General features: G+C 43.8%; 1 protein-coding gene across 4 annotated transcripts in view; it reads right to left on the bottom strand.

Annotated features, from left to right (window-relative positions):
* The window catches only part of mid2 (midline 2), a 124,806-nt gene that overhangs the window by 47,403 nt on the left and 59,651 nt on the right, over positions 1 to 17,752 (bottom strand). For all 4 annotated transcript variants that reach the window (XM_035648951.2, XM_035648953.2, XM_035648954.2 and 1 more), the window contains one exon: positions 13,124 to 14,034. In XM_035648951.2, coding sequence (XP_035504844.2) covers positions 13,124 to 13,978 — 855 coding nt within the window. In that variant the 5' untranslated portion in view covers positions 13,979 to 14,034. The remainder of the gene's footprint in view (positions 1 to 13,123; positions 14,035 to 17,752) is intronic.

Here is a 17,752-nt window from a genome sequence, read left to right as displayed (position 1 = left end):
TTCCCCTCAAGGAGAAGGACGACACGGCGAGATGGCCTTCAAACTGCAGTCAGGGCTTCTTCTATCAAATGTGGTCTTTTGAAGAATTACCGCGCGTCACCTCGAATCACAGCACTACCTCTGCACTACCTCTCCAGTGAAAAAAAAACACTTTCAACCGCTGCGTTTAATTCGACTTGTGATCTCCGTTCTGTCCGCTGACAATCGCGCTATTGATTACTTTGTAGTTGGTCAAGATAGGCTCAAGCAAATGCCTAAAGGGAGGAAGATGTACGGTTATGTTAACTCTGACACTTGTTTTAAAAAGCAGATGGAGGGAAGTTTATTTCTTCACTATTTCCTACTTCCTCACCTGTGGTTATGTGCTGGCGGCAGGTTCGGTAGAATTGTCTTTTAAATTTTAAGCAATGATGATCTTTCGCTTTTCCACCCCCACTATTTTGCCTTTTCTTCCCTGCCACATCTGGTCTCTCATCCTCGCTCCTCTACAATGTCAGCTGTGCCCTCTCTTCATTTCCTCCTCAACCCTGACCTTCATCTTCCTGTCCTCCTCCTATTCCCTCTGCCTTTATTACTGTGGAAGCTAAATAACAGTGACAATAAGACTCTATCTCTACTCCTCACTTTAAATGTAATGTTCTGTTGAACCACAAACGCAGACCTAACGGAACAACGTCAGCTACCACTGCAAATAGCAGTCAAACGGAAATGACATGTTTTATCTTTAATAATTGAAGTTTTACAAATGAATCTACTCTCCGCTCTTTAGAGTCTGTTTGACATCTCAGCGCTGGATGCTGCTGCTACACGTCATCTCTTTAAACCTTCCACCGCGTAACAGGAACAATAATCTGGTGTGACTGACACTTGCTGAGCTAGAAGCTTTAAACTTGTCAGGTTCCAGCGAAACCTCCAGAGAAGTTCATCTGAGCTCATGGACTACGGGAACGGGCTTGTCTCTGTGAGAGTGCGATAAGGCGGCGAACGCCGTCGTTCCTGAAGGCATACAAGACCAGCGTTACCTGCAGGAGGGCAAACACGCTCATATATGCACATTTACCTAAAAAAAGGAAAGAAAGATTCACATTTCATGGTGTGTGTGAAAATTTGACTTGAGCTTCTGCCACCTGCTGAAGGGCATTGTATTGCAGAATATCATTTCTGACTCATGATCTGTGGGAAGATGAAGGCACAGACGGCTCTGATGTAAGGCCTCTGATTCCAAGGCTACTTTTACTGCAGTCTCCCATTTAGTTTCCAAAAGAACTTTTGCTCATCCTGACGGATCTCAGCATGGTTTTAAGTCAGTGTACCACAAATGTACTTCTCCATTTTCTTGCCTTTCAGATTTAAAATCTTGCTTTTGCACAAATCCATTTCATTGTGTAGTATCGTTGCCTTGTAGCCCACTGAATGGGTTCCCTGTGCTACAGTATCTGTACGTGTGAGAGAAACAGTGGGATTTCCACTTCGAAGCGCTTTATCTTGTCCACCACAGTGTGACCCCCCCGTGGGGCACTGCAGGCAGTCAGATGAAGAACTCAAGACCCGGACTCTCATCAGCCCAGACGGCAGGCGGCAAAGTGCACACAACAAATCATACATATGCACACACGCATGTACAAAACACACACACAGAGGCAGTGGTCATTGACAAGACAGAGTGTCTCATTTAGTATCAAGGGGTCTCTGTCCAACCTAACAGATGGGTTCGCTTCCTTCAAGGTGGGCAAAGTGATTTATTCCATCTGTACTGTACTTTGCCTTATCTAATTGGACCGACTGTGCCCAGGAAGCAGCGCAGTAAATCATGTCACTATCATTTATTTATAGATGAGGTCCTGTAACTCTAGTGTAGTGCTGATGGCAGCTACGTAACATCTATATATGACACCTGTTACCATGCTAGTTGCTGGCAGGATGCCCAAAACCTGAGATTCGCACTGCAGCTAGAGGAGTATGAAGAGAGAGAGAGAGGAAAAAAAGGGAGCGAGCAAATGTAAGAAAATTGCAATTGAACAAACCCATAAATGTTCATGGCATCCTCAGATGTACTGCTTTTAGTCTGACTTTGACCCGTTTCACTATAGGTTCACGTGGTGGGGATCCCAGCAACAGCAGACATATGGAAATGAAAAAAATCTCGAGGCATGACAGCATGAGTGCAAAATCACAAAACCCTTGCTGTGGCTCAGGCTCACTGCTCTGCATCCCTGATTTGGCCAGGCACCAGAGTCACAGTGCGGGGAAACACTCTGGACAGTTTCTGAATATAGGAAAGACACATTCCCTGCGTTCCTACAATTCTGCACGGTTGGTTTTCCTGGCGTCAAAATCTGGAGCGAACATTTTTCTCTCTCTACGACTCCCCATGGAGCTGAACGTCCCCTGCATAACCCGAGCAGAACAGAAACTTCCAGGGATGTTCTTGCACATCAGTGACGTCGTAATCGGGATGATTAAGTTCACTGATAGCACTTCTACATAGTGAAATGAATCTGGGCACTCGGGACACAGCAAATCAATGCCATAAAACATTTGTCAGAAATCCTAATTTCGTCAGGATTGTAAAAATTCACAATTAAAATTGAACAACCACACGCAGAATTGAAGAAACAGATATATTGTATTATCTATAATAATTTCTCACTGAGGAAGTGTTTTAGGACAATTAAGGACCCAGCGATAAAAAAAAGTAATGGCATTAGCTGGACGGCTTTTACGAGCACTGGCAGCTGCAGCACATTCCAAAGGGAAATCTCTAAAGAAGTTGTACAGAGCTAAAACAAGCAGCGCTATCAAACACAGAGAAGGCTCGTGTCTTCATGTCTTCATGTGGATGGACTTATAAAACTTCTACTGCCATTTTCTAACCCTTTCTTTAAGATGACAGGTCCATAAAGAATAATATATATGCCGTTTGAACTGACAGTAAAAGCTAATGTTTGAGGCTCAAGTCAAAATTAAATGGCAAATCGTCTTGACATCATGATGTCAGCACTGTATGCATGTGCTCAGATGCACACGTGGCTCTGGCGCGTCTTCCCCGTGGCGCTCCAGCCGCCAGGGGGCTGGCTGCTGCCGTCACCGCTACAGTGGCCAGAGAGGATGGGTGGTGTGTCCCTTTTTAGAAGCCATAAAAGGAGCTCCCGCGTGCTGTTAAGCATGCATCAGCACCCCGCATCGACTTTAAGAGCGGGACAACGGAGCACAGCGCTGTTAACCTGTGTTCTCAATCTCTCTGTCGCATGAAATGAACAAGCTCCCAGATAACTCAACGGTCGTAAAGTCAATTCACGGCTATGGTCCTGCTGCTCCTCTTCTTTCAGCTCTTGGGGCAGAGTCCTGTCCAAAATCTTATAAAAACTAGATAACTTCTACGTCTTGGAATTAACTTCCAACTAACCGCTTTATGTGAGGTGCCCCTCACTGGATGCAGTGGAGAGCTAAACCCCCCCAAACTCCTAAATAAATGGAAGAAATGTATAATCTAAACTCGCAGCCATTTTGCATTTCATACAAGAAACAATGGTTTTATTTTCTAGACTGATTGACTTTTATTTTCTGGTTCAGATCCAAATTATGGTAAATGTGTGATTAGAATTGGGAAACTTTTCTGTTGTTTCTAAAATGAGCACTTAATGACAAACAATACAAACATAACTGCAGAAAACACGCAGCAGTTCACAATAAACTGTCCTATTTACAGCCAGCACGTATTTGTTTATCTGTACATTTGTCAGTGCGACTGTGTTCAATAATGATGCTCACAATTGCATAATTTGGCAAAAGCGTCTGCCAAATTTTTTAATACAGATTGAAATGTAATCTGTGTCAGAGGGATGTGCTAAAGAGAATCTGTTACCTATATTTTCAATAAAGCTCCATATTAAACTTAAACTTTCATGAAAACATTAGAAAATTAGACAAAACTTTACTAGACAATACTTTACCCATACCCCTAACCACCCTCACCCTGACAAACAATACTAACCCAACCCTAACCCCTCAACACATAACCCTACCCCCATCTCCACCCTCATTCTCATCCAAAAACCATAGGAAAACTCTCCTGACCACTTTCCCATCTCATCCTTTCATTAAGCTGTCTGCTGCTTTAGTACGACGACTGGAGGATAATCAAATATTGAAATAATGACTGAGATCACCAGTAAACAGAGAGATAACTTGGGGCTTCTTCAAAGCAGTTCATCACCTGCCAATGTCCTTCTTGATCAAATCTCCTCCCTTATTCTGCTGGTTATTCTCTCTTGTGATTTGGAACCAAGCCAACTGATTCCAGACTCATCAGAGGCAAGTCAATTTGCTCTATCACTGTAATGGGCTTGTTTAAGGAGAAAATTGTTGCCTTGGGCAAAAATAAGAAATGTTACTTCAGTGACATCAGAGCAGAAACTGCACATGATGCAGAGCATGAGATGATGCTACAATGTGCAAAGGCAAGAGTGGTTTCTCACTAACTTCAGGAGCTATGGCCTACATTCAGTTTTGGTCATTTGCCGTTTTAAACACCCAGTGTCGCTGAGCTCTTCATCTCTCCCCTGAAAGGGGAATGATGTCTTTTACATTTCAAGCAGTTGCAAAAGGGAAGCTGCTAAAAAAGAAACGGGCTGTCCTGGAGCCAACACTAAAGTGGGCAGAGCCACGGCTTTCCAAAAATGAAGAGCGTGTCTATCACCAGGCAAAACCAGGGATGGGAATCGAAAAAAAAAACATTTCCTTTTAAGAACCAGTTCCAAATTGTTCAAACCATCGCAATCGTATGCCTCCGAGGTATTGATTCCTGGTATCGGACTGTAGTATCAAATCATTTTATCATGTTGCATATTGTATGATGTTGCAGTGAACAAAAGGTAATTGATCCAGCAACAGCTAAAACATGCCTGTGCAACATCCCCTTCCATGGCATATCAGAGACTTCCCTCGACCTCCGTGCAGTAATCGATTGCCTCGCTGTGGCAGGTGTTTTTTTTTCAAGCTATTTTCCTATAGAGGCATTTCATCTTTATTTCGGTATCAGTGCGACTCACAGGTTTCACAGTATTAACAGCTCTGCTTTAGTCCGTCACTTGACTCCTGCTGACGCTGCTAAAATATAGACTTTCATTCCTGAATGTCTGAAACCTGGACTTTAATCTTCGATCCACTAAACTTCTTCCTTTTACTCTTTAATGCTGTGTTCATGAGCACACCCTTCCTGAATCCGTCCTGACTCATGATTCCAACAGATGTAATATGGAATTTAGGATGAAAATACAAAAATGTTCTTGCATGAGGACAATTGACCCGACCGAACTGAGGGGAACTGCAAAGTCTGGTGCTAATCATGTATGATAATTTGGCAATTAAACACACCACACACTACAGTAGTTTCACCCACTGTTCATACAAATTATTGATTAAAGCAGCTTTAAAGGTACACTTAAAATGTAAAGAAATGTATATTTAACTTCAGAACTTTGGCAAAGCATCAAATCTAACTTAAAATACATATTGTCAAATGGCTTAGTATTCAACGAAACTGCTAAATTCACTCTTCAGCCTTCAGATAACACAGACGATTCAAGGCTGAAAACTATTATACACCATGACTATTGCTCTCTGGGTGCCGCTCAGAGAATACCAACCACTGAGCTATTTTAAGTTTTGGGGATGAATCAGAGGTCCCTGTTGTCCTCAGGCCAGTGACAACGTGCTATTCATCTCATACTGGTGTCAATAGTTCAAACTAAGCATCTTGCCAGTGGTGACTATAAACTATTCCTGCCTGGCAGCCTTACAACAGGATGCGGAGTCGATCACGCACACAGCACACACAAAAAGGAGTGACATGCACAGACACTAAAAACACACCACGGAAGAGAGAAAGGAGAATCGTCAGCCTTATGTGTCTATGCACAAATACTTCAGCGCATGTGTCTCTGTTGATGCTTTGCCTTGTCCACTGTCCCCGATCCACAAGTCAAAAATTAGCTTCGGGAAGATCCGGACAAATGCGACTGACCCTGCGATTTCATCAAGCCTTCAGTCTTACAAATTCCCCGGAGACACTGGAATGTAATTTCTAAATCAAGCCTTGTAGTAATGTTCATAGACTGCATGTGTCATCAGTTTCCTCAGATCCCCCCTCCAACCCCCACCTTCTCCTCATATAAATGTGATCTGTGCCACAGATTGCTGCAGATTAATACCAGGAAGTGCTTACTCAGGCACTGCAGGAAAATAATGTGGCCGTGTCGAAAAAGGCAGAATCAAAAATGTCAATGTTGATTAATTTTATAAATCCTCCAATGTTGTGGGTTGTTGCTACCAGCCATCTGACACAAATACATGAATAGTAATGACCTGAGGATCTGCCATGCAATATGATGCACCATGTTGTATATGGAGAAACACAGCTTCTGTAACAAATTAGACACGGCATATACAAATCTCAATCTGGCATGGATGAATGCACCGTGCACATACATTTGTATGTTCCTATGGTGCATGTGACAGGGATACAAAACTTGTATTTATCAGCTGCTTAGTTTAAATGATTTTGCTTGAGTACTAAACGTGTCAGAGGCTCAGCTAAGCTTTGCCATGTTGTCAGCTTCTCACAGCTTTACGCTAAAATACACACAGCACAACCCTGCACGTCAAGGTTTTCTTCAGGTTTTAAGCTTCGCAAAAAAGCAACAAAATAAAAGGGTTGGCTAAAGAAAGGAAGGAAAATCACGCAGGTTTAAACCTGCATGGATGGCAGGAGGCAGATATTGGTTGATACTCCTTAATATTTGAGCCACTAAATAAAATGTCTTTAAAGTAATTTCCTACTGCTAAAACAATAATCAGCCCAGAGTTTACCCAGGAATTTTATCCTTGGTTAATCCCCTTAAACAGTTTTTTACTCTTTCACACTAAACCTCTCAAGATATGGAAACTATTTAAGGCTTGCAAAGTGAAAACAAATAATAATTACATTAATTGTTTAATAGTAAGACAAAGTAACAAAGAAAACACAGTTTATTTGCTAATTTTATTGCTAATTGTTGTCTCATCATGAGCCTCAGTTCTAAAGATGCAGAACAACACTGACAGCAGTGTGGATATACACATTAGAAGAGCCCTTGATGCACTAGTTGATCTATTTCAAGAAGTTACATGGGCCATCAAAAAGCAGTTCATATCAGTATCACGTTATGGCTGCCTGAACTGAGAATAACAAGCGACACAAGTGAACCCTGCTCTAATTTCATGTTAGAAAAGTAAGGAGAGGTACCAGATAACGGACCAATGGGATGGGTAGATGCATATACACTGTTCTCAAACATACACACAACACTGCGGACACTGGAGCTCTTGAAAGCTTTCCACTCTCTCTCTCTGCATAAATTGTGCATATGCCTGATGCAATGGCTGGGAGTGACTTGATAGGCTTCTTCTTCTCATGACCCACTAAATTTTATGATAGGCTGGGGTGATTAAAGCAGCTTCTCACAACACATGCATGATGCATTGAGAGGGCGCCAACGTGCAGTACTGTGAGGTATATATAGGCTCTGGCTCATCCACAAACACACACACACACACACACACACACACACACACACATTCATGAACGCTTCCTGATAGGCCCGTTAACTCATGTAGGCCGAAAAGCAGCGCGCACATACACTAAAAGCTTTCTACTGGATCCTCGGCGGTTCGGTCGGCATGACTAAGTACGCTCCATCTCACGCTGTCCTCCGGACAGAGCCCTGATTTCCCCCTGGCATCACACACTCAGCTCCCAATCACTTCACAAATCTCAGACTTAATAGCGCCGGCTTTGACACACATGCACACCCACACCTGCTCACTGGCAAAAAAAAAAAAACGCACCTGTAAATACTGCACACATGTTTGAAGGCAATCGTGTACCCTCCTACACACAAACACATCGGAGGGATGTGCGTCTCCCTCTCACTGCTGCTGCAGTGCAAGCGACCGGGGGCGGAGAGGAGTTGGGTCACCCTAAAACAAGACGGACTGGCCAGAGGCCAAATTAGGAAGAAACAGAGCGACAGAAAGCAGGTGGGAAGGATGGTTGTTGGTGTGTCTGCTGTAAAGAACCCCTTCGAAAATGAGACAAATATAGTGACAGTGCGAGAGGGAAGTGACGCAGAGAGTGGGAGTCTGTTTATGGGGCAAAATAATAAGACATTTGTCAGTGTGCGCAAAAGAAAGAGAGCGGGAAGAATTCCGCTTGGCTGAGTACTTGACATTGCAGCCTCTTTAATTTCCTTTTTAAAGTCATTACTGTCACTGTTTGGCGTGCAATCAGATTAGATGAGCTGAACCCTATTTTGTGTGTTGGCCCGTGTCTGTCTGCGTGAAAAGGGAGTCAGACAGCCAGTTTGTGAGCATGGGTGTGATTAAATGCACATGAATATGTGTCGCGTGTGTGCGATCATGCACAGGTGTGCAAACTTGCTCCTGGATTTAGCAAAGAAAAAGAAAAAAAACGAGATGCACATTAAAAGAGTTGGTAGACAGAGGCTTAAGGAGCTTAGGCGGAAGGAAGGCAGAAGATACCAGGGGAGACGGGGGTAAAGAAAGCAAAGAAAGCAAGAGGCAGAGAGGAGATTGGGTGTTGGGGGGGTGTCAGTTTGCTATGACTCTGCTCTTCCAAAACAGGAATTAATCCAATAATCGCTTGGAAATACTTTTTTCATATGTCATCATTCTTCTAATGTGCTCATCTGGTACAAGTATGTGTGAGACCTGTCAAGACCCTGGAGAGAGAGAGAGAGACACACACACACACACACACACAAAATGACAATGAGAAGAGTTAGCACACTTGTGATGCCAAAGACAGTTGAAGATCACGAGTGTTTGAGTTTATCTGCCGCTTACGTCGAGTGTCTGTCTGAATGTCACGAATGTCAGCGGTAGGCTGTGCCAACACACACACGCACGCACGCACGCACGCACGCACGCACGCACGCACGCACACACACACACACACACACACACACACACACACACACACACACACACACACACACACACACACACACACACACACACAAACACACACACACACACACACACACACACACACACACACACACACACACACACACACACACACACACACACACACACACACTATTTTCCACCTCTGTCCTGTTTCATCAGCAAATCGTTTTTGTCTCTTTCTCTTTCTACCAGCTCCCTCTTGAACACTTATTTAAATTCTGTAGCTATAAAGACAACTATGGACATTTTCTCACGACAGAGCAGAACAGCAGTTAACACTGACACATTACCAGACAAAACAATTGAACAAATCTGCAAAGGTGATTATTTCAGTTATCTGGATTCTCTGTTGTGTGATGACATAGCCATGCCTGATAGTCCCTAAAAGGCAGACGTAACCTTAGTGAATGTACAAAATAAAGAATTACCAAATACACCACTGACAGTCTGGGATAATTGCAGCTATAATGCTGGCAAGCAAAAACACCCCAGCAATCTAAGCCAGAGCTATCTTAGATTCCTTTCTGGTCTAGAGATGGACGAGGAGATTATTACCACTCTTATGTCTGTACGTTACATTTGCCATCAGATGATAATGACTGGAAACAGCAAGCTTGCCCCCGTCCAAAGTCAACAAAATCCATTAAACAGCAGCCCTGAAGCTCCCCATTATGTTATATCTCATTTGTTTAATTGCTGGCTGAGCAAATAAACAGTTTTTTTTATGTGCAGCTGTGAGAGCGTCCTTCTCCTCCAACTCTCATCTGAAGTCTTTGCTAACAGATTTAGTAGATTTAGCCTGTCCGTGTACCTAAATTACAAGCTCGGCGGTTGCAACGTCTACTTTGCCTCATTGAATACATGAATTCATCTTGTAATTGATGAACAACTTTTAGGATGTGACCAGTCATGAACCAGGTAGTAGACACTAGTCTGTAGTGTTGCAGTTTCACCTTTGGTGTTACATCTTTTCACCTTTCGGTGTCACACTACAGGAGGGTGAGAGACTTGTCTTGTGCTGAGAGTAAACAACACGCACTTGAGCTTTTTTAATTTGATCTACTCAGTCTCCGGAACGGGACGATAGGATGCCACAGAATCTACCTAATTTACGCCCGAAGGAGCCTGGAGAACACACTTCCAAAGCAGCAGGTGATGAGATATTCACTGCTGCAGCCGAATGTATCTTAGCTGGAAGTGGTTTCTGTGAATCTGATTGTGTGAAAACAAATTAAAAATCTCGAGTGAGGTACCTTTAAGCTGCAGTCTTTTAAGCATATCAAAGAAAAACACTAAAACCAAAGTCTGCCAGTTGTAAGACACAAAATGTCGTTGCTTCAAAGAGCTCTGCTTAACAGCTGCCATGGGAATTAACTCTGTTTCCTGCAGTTTCATCTGCGCCACATTCTGTCTCTTACAGCACTGGCACTTGTTGGCATTTTTCTGGCCTGAAATATCCACCCGCCTTGCCCAAGGGAAGCCTACCTTTCCCATTATGTGTGAGAAATCATTGTGTGACCGTGTAGCTCCCAGCGTACACAGCAGAGAGAGGACATGATGTGAAGGGTAATCCAGAGGTCAGAGATCCAACCGAGTGCAATTTCCTTCAGAGTTGACTGGTGTCCAATTTGAATGGTGGATTAGAGAACTGCTCACAGACCGATCAATGACAATATTAGTTACATGTGACTAAAAACTCCATCAAGAGTGTTTTATGAATAATAACAAATAAAATAGAGGACAAAAAGGACGCAGAGGAAGACACACACCCCTTTGGACCAATACCTTCCAAGATAAGTTATGCACAAATGGGACTTCCCCTCCTCTGCCTTGCCCTGAGTGAGGAGAAGATTTTAAATGAATTGCCGCTGCCACTGCCACAGGTGAGCTGGGCCGGAGCTTGGACTGGGACCCGTCTCCTCCCAGATTTTGGGCAGATTGGGGATTTCAAAGTCAGGAAAGCCTTCAAAGCCTTGGATGGGGAATGTGCAAAAGAAACCACAGCCGGGCATGATGTGTCGAGGAAAGGAGGGGGAGAGAGGAAAGGAGTGGTAGAGAATGAGGAGGCCGAAGGTGGAGGGAGGAGGGATGTAACAGGCTGGCGAAAACAAACTGTGCTCCTGTGAGATCGGTCGGTGAGATGTGCTGAGCAGGGGGATTTTTTTTCCTGACATGTGGATGCAAAACAGAAAGCGAGAGAGCCAAAGTTTTTGGGAAGAGCAAATCATCAATAATACAAAGAGTGGAATTGCATTTTGACCGAAATAAAACTGATGTTTTGTGCCACTTAGCACATCACTGCTGTTGTTGTCTTCACCTTAGGGCCCAATGCGATGGGATTTCGTTGCACTGCATGGGAATGTTAACAATGTTTCTTGAAACGGTGCGGACATATTCTTACACCCACACATTTGTGACATTAAAAGCCCAAAATGCTCTGTGCAAAACAGAACATCCACCAACAATACTACCCTGTACTGCACGCCTCTCTACGGATAAGGACACTGACACTGCCAGTGTAGCACTTTTCTCAGGTGCCCATTTCGCTCTGCGTGCTACAAAGTGCCTTTCATTCCAAAAAATGAAAGCGATGGAAAACACCTGCACACCCTGGTACAACCTCACAAAACCTTTCTATACAATACAATAAGTAGAAGTAGTATTAAGTCTACGTGATATATAATATAATATAAACCCTATGAACTACTTTGCTTCTATTAGTGGCAGTGAAAATGCAGCACATCTGTTACTTCCACCCTCGACCCTTTCAGAGAATAATTACTCAAGTTGTTTCTATTAGACAAATACGAGGGCAAATACTTGAGCCTGGATCTCTTCATCAAGAACTCACGTCTGTGAATTTCCGTTCCTACATTAATATGCGCACAAGCAAGAGATTTTACTGCTTTTACTTCAGCCATCTGTGCGGATGAATTACCATAGCATTATAGAAATGAAAAGAATCGAGACGCCTGTGCCATTACCACTTGTATATTTATCCCCTTAGTACATTAATGTAGCCCCCTGTATGGTGTTAGAGGAAGGAACACCACGGGCACCTCAGAATTATTCTGTCAGTTGGTTTATTGTAGTAATAACGATGCTCATTTGCAGGGCATCAAGGGTGCAGGGAAACAGTTTAACTGTCACAAGGTCTTAACCAGACTGTTAACTAGTATTAAGTGGCTTCCTCTATGCCAGTAGACAATAAAATGCCCTTCTTATTAGCTACCAGAGTCCAATGTGTCTCACAGCAGCACTCCAAAAATGATAATCCAATTCAAATAATCAATCAATCTAATGCACAGCTCGGCCACAAACTTGTGTATTCTGTGTGTGTGTTTTTTTTAAAGAAACAATGCACAAAGAGGTATACAAACACACAAAAAGACAGAAACAAGTTTTATACGTGCACATGTTTAACACATGCAGCTGGTAAAAGTTTTGGGCCAGCTGATGTGGCTAGCTGCTTTAGGTCTTTATTGGGGGAATTAGCTGCAGCTCGTGCCTCTCTCTGTTATTTTTCACCCTGATTCAGCAGTCCCGGTCTTTTCGCAGAGCCTCTGAAAGCTCAGCGGCCACGGGGAATGCCAGCTCATCGACTATTGTAACAACGGCCTCCCCGCTGCTCTCCCTCTCTCTCTGCCCTTCTAGTCAGTACATCCTCCCAATTGTCCCCCTCTCTCACTCTGTTCTGCGATCCGTCTCTCTGCTCTTCTTGCTGAACAAAGGCTGGTGTGAGCGTGTAGGATGCAGTTGAGGCAGTACCAAAAGTTCACAGTCAACAGAAAAACGCACAGAATGAACACCCCCAAGGTAGGAATAGATGGATTAAAGATTTTTTTTTGCTGTAAACTGCAAATAAAGATATCAGAATGAATGTTGCAGGCTACGTATGAGACTCTCTCAGTGAGGGTGGGGATAGGTTCAATGCTCAGTCGTAAATCTTTATTCTTTTTCGATCAAATCCTGTCGCAAGTTGTGACTTACCTTCACTATCACAGAGGTCAAACAAGTTAAAAAAGGCCAGTACATGGAAACTGATTGAGTTCATTGCATGCTTTGGAGAGTGTGAAGGAGATGATAGACTCACCTTGAGCTTGTCAAAGCGCTCAGTGAGCGAGGACACCTGGTGCTCTCGGTGGCGCCCCACCAGCTTGCAGAGGGCACAAATGAGCTGGTCATCCACCAGGCAGTACATGTTGACCTTCTCATTCTCATGCTCCAGACACGTCAGGCCGCGGATGTGCGTGTCTGGCACCGGCTCCACCAGGCGGTGGCTGGTGAACGGCTTCTTGTTAGGGTGTGTGGCACGCAGGCAGCGGTCACAGTATGATACCTCACACGTGACACACGTCTTGACAGCCTCGCGCGGCGGATCCTGCTCGCAGAACTGGCAGCTGATGCGCAGATCCATTTTGGCAACAACAGCCGGGCTGTGGTTAGCGTTGGTGTGGTTGACGTGATTGGTGTGGTTGGCGTGCGGGTGGGAGTGGCTGGAAGAGGCCGGACTGCTGCGGGCGCTGCTTCCGCTTGTGCCACCGCCGCCGCTGCCGCCACCGCCACCGCCGCCGCCGCCGCCGCCAATTGTTCCACCTACTGTCCCGCTAATGGTGGCGGTGTAGGGCCGCTGCGGCTGCAGGCGCCGGCTCTCGGTGGGGGAGTTGGGGCCACTAAGGGAGGCCTTTTGGAAGCGGTCAATGATGTTCTGCAGCGTCACATTGCGCTTAAGGCCCTCCAGCCCGCGGTGATTCAGCGTGATGACGTAACGACAAGTGGGGCACTGAAAGGCCGAGATGGACTCGAGGGGCTTGCTAGTGGAGCAGTGAGACACCAGGATGCGGTGGGCACAGTTGAAGCACAGACTGTGGGCACAGGGCAAGAGCAGGGGATCTTCGAACAACTCCAGGCAGATCGGGCAGGTCAGCTCAGACTCCAGTGTTTCCATCTTCAGTTGAACCAATCTGAAGGTGACATCAAATCCCACAGAAGCTGGCCAGTTACCTGCACGAAAAAGAAAAAGGTATGCGTGAATATTTTTTAGTTACAATTAACAAATACTGTACATTACTGTACTTGTTCTTAGGTTTGTTTTCTATTGAACAGAACAGCAGAGAGTAAACAGAATCCATCAATCTGCCTGTTCCACCACTGATTCAGTCCTGAGGTGTTGGAGTCAAGACAGACCGGCCTATGCTGATTCAGCAGAAACATCACTAACGCACATATTTCTTGTACTGTTACAGCTTACAACTATAGACTGCTGCAGCCGTTTACATAGGATTCTTCCTGCAGAGGCATATGGGAAGAAGAATGACTGAAGGAGGAAAAAGAGGTTTGGTGAATGGTAGGGAGAGATAAAAAAGAGTGAACAGAGTAGTAGAGAAGAGGGGAGACAGATGCACAGCAGCACACAAAGACAGGAGACAAGGAAGTTTCTCAGCACCCCGACAAACTCTTAACCTAACTTAACTTCCATCTTTCTAGCATTTTTGTACCTTCTATGCTAAGATCAGTTTGACATATCAAGTAATAAAGACTTAACTCCAAAACATTTTTGACTTTTAAAGCACAATCCCGACAACAATTTCAAGCTGGGCCTGAGCTAACCAGGAGAACTGATTTCAGATCCTCCTTCTCCTTCTCCGAGACCTCCAAATCTCAGCGCCTTACAGCCTGCATATCAAACTGCCTCCCCTGGGTGGCCTTAAAACCACTGACATGAGAAATCACCAATAACCCCCTCACCCGCCCGCGCTGACTCACGGGCACAGGAGCGCAGCTCGCACTGGCTCACCATCCTTTAAAAGAAACAAAGCAGGGACCATGAAACTACAGCATTAAACCAGACAACCCCTACATTTCTGATAGTGACAATTTCATTAGGCGAGGTGGAGTTTGAAAGACTGTGGCCGTCATGCAGGATTAACTGATGACTGTCTGGATTGTAGATTTCATAACTCATCAGAAAAGTACCTCTCACCTCTGGGACAGTGTTTAATCTCCTGTGATTGACACTTTCGAAGTTTAGGTCATAGTGCAAATATGGATGGTTGAGTTCAGAAATCACCAATACACAGAGGCAACGCTTGTTTTCACTAAAGAGAACGCAAACACGGGGCACTGACACACAGACTGTAAATATGAAGACTATCACTTCCTCTAAGGTTTAAAAGTCTAATTGAGGAAAAGTCAAAGTGAGGATATGCTGAGCATGAAGTGACTGGAGTGTCCACGGGTGCGTATCTGTAAGTTTATCCAGTAAAGGATCATTCAGCCTCCTGTTTTTCCATTTAACTCCAGTCTTGACATCTATTACTCATACTATAACAACTTAAAACACAGTCATTTTTTTCATTCCCCCTCGTCATTACAGACAATGCTATGTCAAACACAGGGGAGATTCCCCAAAGCAACTGATGCTGTGTATCCTCCCCAAAATGCTACTATATGAAACTAACAACACATATCGTGCAATGTTCTACGTATGTCCTTAGTCAGATAAGCCTGACTCCAGATGGATAACAAAATTCACAAAAAATTTTCAAGTTGTGTCAAGACTTTGTCCTCCTAATCCATTGCTCATGTTGGGGAATATTGAATAAACTGTGTCATACACAGCCTATTCATATATATAACTTTGTTAGGGTGCCTTCAGTTGCAATGACAGCTAAGCATTACACACACCACCATAATCTCTGTAACCAACGAAGGACCAGATGAATGCGGGGCCCATTGAAAGTGAGATACAGAGCTCAAAGGCTAAGACTCATTTCCACAGTCTCCAACAGCCTCTTCCCCTCCAGAAATCATGGCTCGACGCTCGACGGTGTCCAAAGCAAACGTGATTTGAGCAGCAGCTCAGTGTGCTTGGGAAAGGCACTCATCATATGCATGCAGCGGCTTTGTTACAAAATTCATTACCCATAAATGAAATGAGCAACTTCTCGCAGTCAGTCATGCAGATATTACACTGATAGAAGCAAATAAGCATTGTTTGCGAATAAGTGTGGTGTGTGTGTGGCAATATACATTTTTGTTACCTTTACTAGATGAGAAAGTTATGCGTACGTGTGCACAAGCGCATAATGTCCTCCTCCAATATTCACCTCGGCTGCTATTTATCAGATGCTTTGTGTGGTTGTTGGAAATAAAGAGAGAGAGAGAGTTCTGAGGTGAGCTGGCACAGAGCAAGTATACGCAAGGTTCTGCTTCGTCACACCAACAACAGACCTAATTTATCACTACTGTATCAGAGACTTGATAACCAGCGCCACACAAATTGCCAAAAAACAAATAAACAGGATGTAGGGCGGAGGCGTGGAGCTATAGGCAATGGGCAACCTTCAAGAACTTTTGATGACAAGCAAGGTCACTGGCACCTCAGTTTGTGGACTCAAGATAAAAATATGATATAATTCTCCACATGTGCCTCGCCTCTAACCTACAGTATGCACTACTTGCAGCCATTAGCCTGAATTTGAGCCATCTGAAACTTTGTTCAATTCTTACAGACAGACAAACAGAGCCAAGTTCAGACTATGCAGTTCACACTACACGACTTAAAAAATAAAAAAACAAGAGCTCCGGCTGCTCTATGTCGTTGTCTGACATCGCTTTGACTCCACTTGTGGCTGATTTGCAGATTCCTCTACGCATTGCAAAATATTTTACACATAACCCATTCTGTATCACAACAAGGATACACAATCTGAACCCTGAATAACCGAGCCCATCAAATTGATAGACAGTGCACGACAGTTACATCCTGGATTGCTGCCTCCAAGTATTGACTGAATCAGCAGTCTCACTTTATCCCCCAGGACAGAGCTCAACACTGCCGCATCTGCTGATGTTAATGTGACGATGTTTAACGGAGCATGGTGTTATAATTAACACCAAGCTTTAACTCACCATCAACAGGCCCATTAAGCTTTAGCCGTGTCACTCTGGGGAAACAGTGTCAGCCATGATGGGTGCCACTTGTCACTATAGCTCATGGTGAAGGCCATTTCGATAATAATTCCCATGGAGGTCATGTCTAACATGCCTTATAAGCACATTCAGAAGACATAATGCAGTTGCACGGCTTTATATCACCATTTCTTAAATGTTTATGATCATGCATGACATACTACCTCAGTGTACCATTGGTCAATGTGATGCTCATTGTCTGTTTAAATTCAATTGTGAATTTTGTGTGTTTTGGAGGATAAGGCCTTTGATTATCATACATTTTTTGTCCTGCACGTAAACATTTGGACTTGGACAGCAAATGCTGGTCACAAGTCCAGTTAATTGTGTTGTCATACAATTACTAATAACCTCACACAGTGCTGTCACTTCACTTAAAGCTCACAAACTCAAGCTTATCCATGTTCATAGAACATAATTCCATATCAGAAACCTTCTCATGTGTCTTTATAACTTGCTAAAGCTAGGATAGTTATATATTGTTTCAAACACTGTTGTCACTTTGGCATAGAGGTATAAAGCATTATGAATGTGAACATGTGATATACATATATTACGTTAACCACTTATAATTCATCATAAACCTCATTCTAAGTTATAATTCATTATTATGATCATTTATTAAGCCTTGTAAATCCATAATGATAACACGCACATGCACACACACACACACACACACACACACACACAGATATGTGGACATAAAGCTGTAAGGCACTCACTCTGATCTATTGTGCTGATTATGGAG

The sequence above is a fragment of the Scophthalmus maximus genome, chromosome 9, assembly GCF_022379125.1.
Source record: "Scophthalmus maximus strain ysfricsl-2021 chromosome 9, ASM2237912v1, whole genome shotgun sequence".
NCBI classification, from domain to species: Eukaryota; Metazoa; Chordata; class Actinopteri; order Pleuronectiformes; family Scophthalmidae; genus Scophthalmus; species Scophthalmus maximus.
Note: the sequence above shows the minus strand (reverse complement) of the source record. Positions and strands in the feature narration are given on the sequence as shown.